The 12,591-nt window shown below is 40.0% G+C and overlaps 1 protein-coding gene and 1 long non-coding RNA gene across 2 annotated transcripts; both read left to right on the top strand.

Annotated features, from left to right (window-relative positions):
• Window positions 1-4,208: 4,208 nt before the first annotated feature.
• On the top strand, window positions 4,209-7,247 carry LOC306918919 (uncharacterized protein; the record flags this gene model as incomplete). The annotated part of the gene is made up of 9 exons (XM_079531758.1): window positions 4,209-4,334; window positions 4,460-4,553; window positions 4,637-4,981; window positions 5,089-5,206; window positions 5,555-5,646; window positions 5,741-5,855; window positions 6,022-6,285; window positions 6,461-6,637; window positions 7,030-7,247. The coding sequence occupies exons 1-9, from the start codon at window positions 4,276-4,278 to the stop codon at window positions 7,245-7,247; spliced, it is 1,482 nt and encodes a 493-aa protein (XP_079387884.1). The 5' UTR covers window positions 4,209-4,275.
• Window positions 7,248-8,177: 930 nt separating this feature from the next.
• On the top strand, window positions 8,178-10,070 carry LOC306918905. The gene is made up of 3 exons (XR_013789431.1): window positions 8,178-8,409; window positions 9,227-9,306; window positions 10,001-10,070. It is a non-coding gene; the product is annotated as an uncharacterized lncRNA (long non-coding RNA).
• Window positions 10,071-12,591: the final 2,521 nt, after the last annotated feature.

Consider the following 12,591-nt stretch of genomic DNA (forward strand, 5'->3'; position numbering starts at 1 on the left):
TGTCTGTCTGTCTCTGCTGTGTGTGTGTGTCTGTCTGTCTGTCTGTCTGTCTGTCTGTCTGTCTGTCTGTCTGCTGTGTGTGTGTGTGTGTGTGTGTGTGTGTGTGTGTGTCTGTCTGTCTGTCTGTCTCTGCTGTGTCTGTCTGTCTGTCTGTCTGTCTGTCTGTCTGTCTGTCTGTCTCTGCTGTGTCTGTATGTCTGTATGTCTGTCTGTCTGTCTCTGCTGTGTGTGTGTCTGTCTGTCTGTCTCTGTCTGTCTGTCTCTCTCTGGTGTGTGTCTGTCTGTCTGTCTCTGCTGTGTCTGTCTGTCTCTCTGTCTGTCTGTCTGTCTGTCTCTCTCTGCTGTGTGTGTCTGTCTGTCTGTCTGTCTAATGCATGTCAAACTGGGGGTCCTTGAAATTAAAATGGCGTTGAGAATCATTGCTAGAGCTGTACAAATACAAATCTTCTCTTATGGGGGTCCCTGGCATATCTTTTCAAATGGGGGTCCACAGGATAATTAGTCCTTGACATGAAAAAGTTTTATTTGTATATTTTTCATTTTCTGAAAAAGCAAAGATCCTCATAGTTAAGGGGTCCTTGCAAATAAAGCATTTGAGAATTGTGTTATTTTTATTTGAAAATAGCTGATCTAAAATGCAATGCATAGCAATGCGATTTGTTGTGGGCTTGTAGGTCTACTTTTGGGCAGTAATGTACAATGTAGAGTGTTGCATTCTCTGTTTTGTTTTCTCTTGCAGATCATTCCTATACCAACCTCATTCCTGCCAACCTCCCAAACCTACCACAACCTCTTTCAAACAAACCAAAGGCACTTTTAAGAGCCACGTTTATTGTCTGTCTCTCCCTCTCCTGTCACGCTGTATCTGTCTGTCTCTCTCGCCCTTTCTATTTGTGTGTCTGTCTATACCTTTGTTTGTCATCTACATCTGTTGTCTGTGTTTTGTACTTTTTACTCATCACCATGAGTGACTCCGAAGATCCGTTCGCGGACCTGGATGAGTTTGTTGATCAGCTAGAAGGAATGTATTAAACACTCTTGATGACTTGTTTCCACTGGAGTCACAAGGGGAGGCACCACCAGCATCTAAGAAGTCAAAGAGAAAGACACCTCAGCCAGCGGTGAAGTGGGCAAACAGAGATTGCGATGGAAACATCATCCCTGTGAGGCCCAGTTCAAGCAGGACACCGTCAAATCAGGGTCAGTATTGTTGTTGCATTAAATATATTTGAGAGATCTTGCTTATTTTGCCACTCAAATCAAGGAGTACAAAACAAGTAGTCACTAGTGTTGGGTAATTGAAAGAGATAAATTAAGACTTATACTAGTACATACAGTACTAAAGCAGTATACAAAACAAGATAATCAAAGTTGTCGTCATTGTGAGCTGGGACGGCACTGTTTCAGGCAGTAAAGCAACTGCTGAGCTGAAGTTTACCGGTTCAAACCCCAGCTCCCCCTTGGGTTAAGGCCTAATCATAGTTGAGTTTTCGGTGATGAGGTGACCACTGCTATCACCCAAAACTACAACATGACGTGACGTCACTGCACGGCGGTGAAGAGAAACCACCTCTCTCCCCAGCCCTTCTCTCTGTGTTTACTCACCACCGCTCCGGGCAATGTCATTGGTCTAGAAGTTGTTATGTTGGGCTGGCTATAGTGTATTTGATAATAGTTGCTCAGCTCGCACACACACACAGAAACACACTCGTCATGGCCAGGACCGTTGTGGTTTTGTGAGTGTGTGTGTGTGTGGGGGGGGAATGGGTGGCTGCGTATAAACAGTGACACTTGGTGGTGAAAAAACGCTATTTCCGTGCTCAGAGTGGCTGCACCACTCATAAATAGAATAGGAACAGAAAAGGACCAGAAAGGCATATAGCCAGTAGAGAGAAAACAATGGACGAATTTGAGTGTTGGCCATGGAGGGTAGGAGATATGAGCATGGTGATGGACTAACTTTCATCAAAACAATGGTGCCCGTTCGATTCCCCGGACGGGCAGGAAAAATCTGGGTCAGGAAGTGATTGGTCATCACTCACCCAACACCGCTGAAGTGCCCTTGAGCAAGTCACTCTGACTGAACCCCCAACTGCTCCAGTGGAGCTGCTTAGTGGCCAACGGTATAAGACTGATGTTGTTGTACTGGTCAGCTCCCAGGTTTTAATGTGTGTCTGTGTGTGTTTCTATGTGTGCAGGGCGTTGCTGAAAATGAGCATGCTCAGCTATACCCTGGGTAAATAAAGGAGGGAAAGAAAATGGATTTCTGAAAGGCATCTCTTAGGATCGTCCCAGTCTATTTAAAAATAAAGAAATCGACAGCTAATAATGTGCAACCATTATTCATTAATTTCATAGGCAATTGAACTGTTGTCCACTGAAATGTATACTAGTCATCTCAGGCTGGATAATAAGGTTGCCTGCCACTACTAGCCTTTAAACAAATAGGACATTGATTTTAGTCTTATGAATGTGAATGAGTGTTTCTTTTGTTATTTCTTCTGTTAGCAGCTGGTCCAAGTAGGAAGGATGTATCCCGTCAAAAGACTGTTCCTCCCTCTGTTCCTGACACTAACTATGAGGTGGCAGTTTCTCCAGATAATGTTGGTGTGTATTTCATTATCACATTTATATTTTATTGTAAGTTTGTAACAATCTGTCATCGAGTTCAAATGTTAATTACATGTTTGTATTTCAAATTCTTCTCAACTACACTCTTCCCAGCCATTCCATGCATTATACTTTGTATATCATGTAAAACAGAAAGTGATTTTTGATTTTCAATATGCCGTAATATTTTAACAGAGTTTCATACAAGAGCTCCAGCTCTCACTGGGGGATGTTCAGGAAGCACCAACCGCATCAGCGCCTCTCCAGGCTTCTTCCGACTGGAGTACACGGAAGCGTCTCTTTGCAGAGAGATGGAGAGCAGAGAGACCCAGGCTAGTCAACAGTGCAGCAGCAAAAGAAAATGTAGCCCCACACATCTGCCAACAGTGTGCCATGAATCCAGCTGCTGTTCGCTGTCATGACTGCCAACCACGCCCCTACCTCTGTGCTGAATGTGACGTCATCACACACTCCAGATATGTGCTCCACAACAGAGATGCCATGACTGCCGGTTTCTACCAGCCGTTGTCTCCAACCACTTGCATTGTGGATAAGGCTACCTGCCATTGTGGTAAGTTCTTGTTTGTGAGTACACCGTAACATATTTAACTGACACGTTAAGCTTGTTAGTTTGATCACTTAAACAATACTTTGTTGTTTTCATTTTAAATGCATTTGCATGCCCCATGTCAATCAGCTTCCTGAGAATATATTGGAATACTTTTTCAGCAATCTATTTGACATTTCTCAAGAACAGATTCTGTCTCTTGTGGTCGTTCAAGCGATCATGATGTATTTCCTATTGAATTTATGATGTATGATTTTTTTCAGAGCGTTTTGTACCTGTGCAGATACCTGATTTAATTTGTAGTTGTCCAAAAGAGGCATTGAGGCTGAAGCCAGGGAAAGGGGTTTCTCTCATCACAATAAATGGTAAGGAACTGAAAGTCTTTAATAAAATCCTTCTTAAAACTCAAGTTTGTCTTCAGTACGTATATAAAATATATGCCACACCCACACTGTACCACCCTAACCCTGTTGATGTGTGTGTGTGTGTGTGTGTGTGTGTGTGTGTGTGTGTGTGTGTGTGTGTGTGTGTGTGTGTGTGTGTGTGTGTGTGTGTGTGTGTGTGTGTGTGTGTGTGTGTGTGTGTGTGTGTGTGTGTGTGTGTGTGTGTGTGTGTGTGTGTTGCTCCCTAGGACGATATGATCTCCACATGCCCGACCTGAGTTGTGATGCATGCAACGCCACTTGGACTGCTGGAATAGATGCGTTAATTAACCGGAACTACTGGCCTGCTACGCTTCAGTTCGCCACCGTTTATGAGACGGATGTTTTCCATTCATTCGAACAGATGAAGATGGCATCACCAGGGTTGTCCTGCCAGGCCTTTTTTAGAATGCTTGATCAGCGCACTGTCCACTTTGGTCGTGTGAGTATTGAACTTCTGTAGCCTACAGAACATCTGTTTGTCATCTGGGTTGAATTGGCTGCTAATATAATGGTTGCACATTATTAGCTGTCGATTTCTTTATTTTTAAATAGACTGGGACGATCCTAAGAGATGCCTTTCAGAAATCCTTTTTTGAGTGGGAAGCGGTGCAGTTTGAGCTGGAAAACCTCTGCAAGGAAGAGCCTTTCAAGTGTCCAGCATGCACACCGGACATGGTTGCATTATCAGTGGACGGAAATCGCAAACATTACCGTTTCAAGAATGCAGCCAGGTACTTCTAAATTAGTATATTGTAACACCATTTATCTAAATAAAAAAACAAGTCTAATATGCACCAAGTGTCCTCATACTGTAAGATATAGTAAGCTGTTCGTGTGCCGTTTTTGTTTTCTTCAGATCTGAGGAACCGGCTATCTTTGAAGGCAACTTCATAGCCAAGGATGAAGACGTGCACAGATTTGTGGAATACATACACCAGAAGACAAAGCATGTAAGCATGATTGGATTGCATACAATAATTATATGTGCACGAGTACATACGAAGGTTTTCATCTTTCATATTCCATAATGTAGAACTCCGGAAAAGGTGTTTGTGGAGGGGAGTGGACAGCAGCCAGAGAGACCTCCAGAAAATCTACCAGCTGTATAGATGAAGAGGGACTGGAACTCGCGGTGTGTCGGCATGGAGTGTTACTCTGTGCCCTAAATATGTACAGGGGAGAAATATATGCCTACCCCATGTACCTGCAGCAAAAGATGGCCAGCAGCCAAATCATTTTTTTTTGTATGGATGTGACATGCAGATATTGGCCCTACCTCAAAAAAGTTTCAGATCAATGTCCAGAGCTGAAGCATCTTTTGAACATGAAGCCATTTCTTTCCGTGTTTCATGCCAAAGCCCATGATTTCAAATGTGAGGTAAGGAAACATTGCCATTGGATTGAATGACTATCAGAACACTAGTACGTGAATGTCGCGGCTTGTCGCCATCATCTGAGCATTGTATTTATTGTATATTTACCCAGGTGAAATGGAGTGGGCAATACCAGGATGGCGCGGGTCAGACACTAGGGGAGGAGGTAGAGCAATGCAATGCCTTCCTCTCTAGGATTGCAGTGACCACAAAACACATGTCAAAAGCAGGTGAGGTGACCACAGACAGCACTACCTGTAAAGAAAAAACATTACTTAAGTGTACTTAGGATGTTAACATTTATTGTCTCCACCAGCCGAAGGCATGGGGAGAGTATGTTTGGCTGTTTGTCTGTGTCCATCCGTGTGTGTGTGTGTCCATCCATCCGTGTACAGCGAATCTCCGGCACTGTTGGCTCAGCCGATGCCAAACTGTGCACACACACTCCCTGGATGCCAACGACACACCTCTGCCCCAATTATTACACAATGGCCTGGTATAGCGTCATGAGGCCGATTTTTAGCAAAACTAATTTCTTTATATTTTTTGATAATGTTGATATCAATTTCTTTTGGCAGGACGCAACGACATGTTAACCCTCATGGCTATGAACTGGAATCGGAAAAAGTGTGACAATTTAGCCACCGCACTGGCTCGCCGGTATCAGAAGGTAATGACATCAATAACGTTCTTTTAGATGTTGAATATCCCGACATGTTAGAGACAACATTTGTTTTATTGGCTATGATTCTTTGTCATTGTAGACCAGCAAGGCTCTTCAAAGCCACTTACAGAACCTTGAGTCGATGAAGGTCGAATTTGCAGTGGCAGAGAGCCAGTTGGAAGAGTGGGTCCAGGATGTAAAGGAGTGGGCTGAAGGTATAAGGCTGTTCTCATTAAATGCTTTTGCCAGGTGACATCAGTAGAGAATGTAATGTTAACTTCCACTCACATTGTGCCTTGTACTCATCCTCTACTGCAATCTTGCATGAAATTGTGAATAATTGTTCACTTAAAGTGCAACCCACCTATTTCGTCTTTGCAGCACCAGCTGCATACGGGCCCAGTGGCTTGGAAAGCACAATTGAGATGCTAGTGGTGAGTCTCAGGAGGAGGACCCAGCGCCTTTATGCCGATAATTCTGGGAACAAGGGGCGTGCCAGGATCCGCCGCAAGATTAGGTCGGAGAAAGAGGTCTTGTCTTCTGCTGTGGAGCAATATAACAGCATGGTTCCATGCAACGAAGCCCTGTCCATGGAAACCATTCTGTCTGTTGAGAAAGCATGGCCATGGCACCTACAACTCACTGGTATGTACACTAGTCTGTTGACTACCAACAAATCAGATGCATAACGACACAATAATAGATCATATGCTTGCTTGTTGAACTGAGGAGTGGCCAACACATGAATCATGTGTTTACAAATGGCAATTGGCAATCCTACTCATTCTCCCTGTGAATCTGTGTCAAAAATGCATTCCAGACTCTGTCGATCTCAAGACGAAGAGAAAGGCATTCGACACCGTAATGGCTGTAAGGAGACATGAGGAGGAGAAGAAGATCCTCGTGAAAGAGATGAATCAACACTGGAAGTCTCTTTCAACTCGTGCTGATGGCCTAAAGGAGCTATCTTGCATTATTTCATCTGAGGCAACGGAAGGTATGTATTGCAATATAATAATTCATAGACATGATACACAACTCTGACGACTGTTGTTAACCCATTCTGGGCGGGAACCCCTTCTAGTGTTGTAAGCATTATGTTATACTTTAGCTATTGAAAAATAGCAGATCATAGCGCGGCACTATGAGCTTGTAGATCTGCAATTTTTGAAAAATCCTGAAAATGTGGCGCAAATCTTTGAATATATATTCTGTCACAGTGAACATTCTTTGCTTCTGGGGGGGAACAACGTATTTTTAGAGGGGCGTCCAAATACAGATAATTATGGGGTCCTTGACATGAAAAGGGCTGAGCACCACTGACATAGAAACATGTCCTCAGGTCTAAATGGGTTAAAGTTACTAACAGACTTTTTCTTGTGTTCTAAGAGTCACCCCCGTTGGGCCTGAGTGAAGACGGGTTGAACGGTCTGCAGAGCATCATTCAGAGAAAGCTGTGGAAGATCAAAGAAGTGATGACCCACTCAAGGGAATGTTACCTGAAGGGTTTATCTGGAGCAGAGAGCGTCAGCTTTTTGGAAGATAGTCCTGCTGATGATGAAGAAGAATATGACATTGACTCTGACACGTCCGATGACGAACTGTAAGCAGCAAATGCCCGGGACTAACAAGCAATAGCATCCATCTACAGGCTTGGATACCTAAAGTGCTATTCAGCCACGCTGGAACACTTTTGTTGGACTGCTTTTTCTATGTTTGATTCCCCCCCGGGTGTGGATTAGTTACCAATTTGTTTCCGACAGCAGAGACATCTTATCAACATGTCAACAACATATCAACAACTGACTTGCTTAGTTGAATGCTTGATTCTGAATCAATGCATTCTAATCATTGAATAATGACAAAATTCCTTTTTTTGCCATGAACACATTAGGCAACAAAGTCTTATGCGCACACATATGGTATGAGACAGGTACATAGGCAGGGCTCAATGTATTCAGAAAAATGCACATAAAGTGCACAAAGACCTGCACACCGTCTGCACTTGCAATACAAACTTTATTTAGGCAACGTTTCTTTGACCGAAACGTTGCCACGGACACATTTGTCTGTATGGACATATTATGACCCCTGGATGGTCTGGACTAGCCTGGTTAATAAACCAGACCGAATCAGCCGTTGGCAAAAAAAAGTTGCCTACCAGCGGATTTCGGTCTGGCGAGGCTCAGTAGCACGGCTCTTTCCTACAATCGAGAACAGGTCGGACCAATCGGGACACGGTATGCAATATGGGCGGGCTTTGGTACAGTGACGTTCAATGCTTGAGACACTGAGAATCAAAACAAAGATGGATGCCGCCATGGACACTGCCATATCCTCTGTAGTAGACGGACTGGAAAATATATCTTCTCTAAAAGAAGAACAAACAATTGCCCTTAAGGCTTTTGTTGAAAAACAAGACGTGTTTGCCGTACTCGGGACAGGATTCGGAAAAAGCTTAATTTATCAACTGGCTCCGCTCGTCGGAAAGAAGTTGGGACTGAGTGAAAACCCAGTGGTAGTTGTAGTATCTCCGTTAGTAGCTTTAATGAAGGAACAGGTCAGAGAAGCTACAAAACTCGGACTAACTGCCTTTCAACTCGGAGTCCACGACGATGCTGAGATCCTTAGTGGACGCGGACAACTTATATTTGGCAGCCCGGAGCAATGGTTGTTGGATAAGAAGTGGCGAGACCTGTTAAAGTCGGATCTGTTCAACGACAATTTAATGGGAATTGCCATTGATGAGGTTCATCTTATGTACAAATGGTAAGTGTTTGCTGCTAAATGTTCTCATGCCTACGGTATGTGTATTGTGTTGAACTAGAAGCAGCATTAGCTTCGAGTGGATGCTTAGTTAGCATGTCTAAGCTAACGGACTCCTCCATCTCAGCTGCCTGCCAGCAGCAGCTGAGATGTAACAAAGCAATGTTCATCCTTTTGATTCCCGGTGATACTAGTATTATAGTATTATTTGCCAACGGCTGATTCGGTCTGGCTTCTTTGTATTCTAAATGGTCGCACATTCATTTGGCAAAACCAGTTACAATGATTAGACCTATCGTCCCCCATTGTCCCAGTCTGGCTATTCCTAACCAACAGTAAACTTTCAAGTTGCCTTGGCCACAATCGAAACACAATTTCGATTGTTTTCACTCATCATTTCTTTGAAATGACTAGTAAAAGCAGACTTTTATCATCAAAGTACATTATTGGATAGTGATAGGCCTGGTCCCAACTTCCAAGGCTATAATGCCATACATACCATTATAAACAAAGCTACAACGACATTTGTACTGCAGTGTTAACATTGTTTACGAGATATTGTATGAAAACAAAGTTACAGATACTCCTGTGTTGTCCTGTTTACTTACACATATGCTAATTTACACATTCATGGTGAATTGTTGTTGTTTTTTTTTGTTGAGAGAATTAAGCACATAAGCCATAAATACATTCACCTTTTTTGGTACTGTTTAGCCCCTAACACAAGCTAATACACTATCATATCATCTGAGCTTTTTGTTTGTATTCTTGCAAGAAACATCTAAATGTAAGCATTCTATTGTTCTGGTATCTTTCCTAGGGGAGTGGGAAAAGGAGCGAAACCAGCCTTCAGAGAGAGTTTTTCCAAGTTGAAAGATTTGAGATCGCTCACCAAGCCGGGTCAGTACATTTAACTACATTTAATATTTCCTTAACCACTTGAACCCTAGTTTTCCTATTCTGGGAGTTGCATGTACTGTAAATAGCAGAAATACACTCACAGCTCATGGCAATGCACTCTGAGCTTAAAGAATGGCTAATTTAATCCTAGAATGTTTGTGTGACATTAACCCATTTAGACCTATTGTCAAAGAAAAAAAGTCTTCTAAATCTGGACAGTTTTCTGAAATACCTATGCTCAATATTTCATGTCATGGATCCCAAAAATTATATGTAATTGAATGCCGACCCCCATCTGAAAATATGTTGTTCCAGTGACCCCCCGGAAGCAAAGATTTGAGTTAAAAACGTTTGCGGTGAATGAATATATATTCAAAGATTTGCGCCACATTTTCTCATAAATAGCAGACCTACAAGCTCGTAGCGCGGTGCTGCGCTATGAGCTTGTAGCTCTGCTATTGTTTCAATAGCTAAAGTATAAAATAATGCTTAAAACACCAAAAGGGGTTCCCGACCCAGGTTAAGACATGATAGAATATGAAAATAATATGAATACAATTTATTTCTTTGCATATATGTAGTTAATTAATTTAAACCATTCGTTCATTCTAATTGGTTTACACAGTACTTAGTTGTGTCTAAAAAATGATGTGTCAATGGAGTCTAACATCAGTGCATTCTTTGGTCTTTTCAGGTACACCAGTGCTGGCACTGACTGCGTCAGCTGATAAAGGGTCCAGATCAAGGGTGAAGAAAGACCTTCTCATGGACAACATCAATATGAAAAGTGTGACAGCTAGCCCCAACCGGACAAACATCAGACTTGGAGTGATTTCAGTCTCTGACGAAACGCTGGAGTGCCTAGATTGGGTTGTGAGCAACCCGGTCTCCCCCAAATACGGTGAAATAGCACGGATTGGCACACAGCAAATGCGTGCATATGACACTAGATTCCCCGACATTCCGTGGATATGTACTTTATTTCCTCCCCGTTCACTTCTATACGTTTCTCGTCGGTGACGTCACGAGGACAATCCGTGGATATGTACTAGATTTCCTCCCCGTTCACTTCTATACGTTGCTCGTCAGTGACGTCACGTCACGAAAATAAAAAAAATCGATAGGTTTGCAATATTAACAACACTCAATAAAATATATATCACTACTGATGATGTTTGACGACTATTTCTATGTATTTGATGTATGTGTAAATCACTCTGGAAGCTAAATGCTATAATAGTTCAGCCATTGTGCTACTTAGAATAATAATAATACTTCTATATTATTATTATTATTATTATTATTATTATATTAATGATACATTAATAGAAAGCCCAACAATCTGTAGGCCTACATATTTACTGCTTCTATATTATTATTATTATTATTATTATTATTATTATTATTATTATTATTATTATTATTATTATTATTATTATTATTATATTAATGATACATTAATAGAAAGCCCAACAATCTGTAGGCCTACATATTTACTGCTTCTATATTATTATTATTATTATTATTATTATTATTATTATTATTATTATTATTATATTAATGATACATTAATAGAAAGCCCAACAATCTGTAGGCCTACATATTTACTGCTTCTATATTATTATTATTATTATTATTATTATTATTATTATTATTATTATTATTATTATATTAATGATACATTAATAGAAAGCCCAACAATCTGTAGGCCTACATATTTACTGCTTCTATATTATTATTATTATTATTATTATTATTATTATTATTATTATTATTATTATTATTATTATATTAATGATACATTAATAGAAAGCCCAACAATCTGTAGGCCTACATATTTACTGCTTCTATATTATTATTATTATTATTATTATTATTATTATTATTATTATTATTATTATATTAATGATACATTAATAGAAAGCCCAACAATCTGTAGGCCTACATATTTACTGCTTCTATATTATTATTATTATTATTATTATTATTATTATTATTATTATTATTATTATTATTATTATTATATTAATGATACATTAATAGAAAGCCCAACAATCTGTAGGCCTACATATTTACTGCTTCTATATTATTATTATTATTATTATTATTATTATTATTATTATTATTATATTAATGATACATTAATAGAAAGCCCAACAATCTGTAGGCCTACATATTTACTGCTTCTATATTATTATTATTATTATTATTATTATTATTATTATTATTATTATTATTATTATTATTATTATTATATTAATGATACATTAATAGAAAGCCCAACAATCTGTAGGCCTACATATTTACTGCTTCTATATTATTATTATTATTATTATTATTATTATTATTATTATTATTATTATATTAATGATACATTAATAGAAAGCCCAACAATCTGTAGGCCTACATATTTACTGCTTCTATATTATTATTATTATTATTATTATTATTATTATTATTATTATATTAATGATACATTAATAGAAAGCCCAACAATCTGTAGGCCTACATATTTACTGCTTCTATATTATTATTATTATTATTATTATTATTATTATTATTATTGTTGTTATTTCTTGGCTCGCTCCACATGGAACTTCCGGGACGGGGGGGGGGGGGGAGTCGCTCCACAATCCACATGCGACTTCCGGAGAACAAGGAGCAGCTTTTCAGGTGTATGTTTAAGGTGAGTTTTTATTATGGATTGCTTTTTTATTAATCTAATGATCTGCCCGTTCACACAGGCAGATTAAACGATGCGGTCTACCATTCGTTGTCAATGGAAGCCAGCGAAATCACGTTGATAGACGGAACGATGCATGTAGCTAACCAAATCAACTCACAACGGTGCATCGTTTTATCTGCCCGTGTGAACGCTCCATTGTTGTTGATGTTGATGTTGTTTACGTTAGGGACCATGTCTCAGATTTGCAATTTATCTTTGTATTTTTTAGCATGCTAGATGACGCTGTAGCCCCGCGGTGGCTATTCAGCAGCTATATGTATTGAATGAGTACTTTTTTCTGCAGTTTGCAGAAAAAGCAAATGAAAATATAGCCCCATATGTGCCCTCTCCCTACGCTCATTCTGTAGCTCGGAGCTACAGAATGAGCGTAGGGAGAGGGCACATATGGGGCTAATGAAAATACAGTTCATTACATGGTATGCTAAGAGGATCACCTCATGTGTTGCTCAAACCCTTACCACAATGCAATACCCCATTTGAAAAGACATGCCAGGGACCCCCATAAGAGAAGTTTTTACAGTTTAATTTCAAGGACCCCC

This window comes from Electrona antarctica (genome assembly GCF_951216825.1).
Source record: "Electrona antarctica genome assembly, contig: scaffold_116, whole genome shotgun sequence".
Taxonomy (NCBI): Eukaryota; Metazoa; Chordata; class Actinopteri; order Myctophiformes; family Myctophidae; genus Electrona; species Electrona antarctica.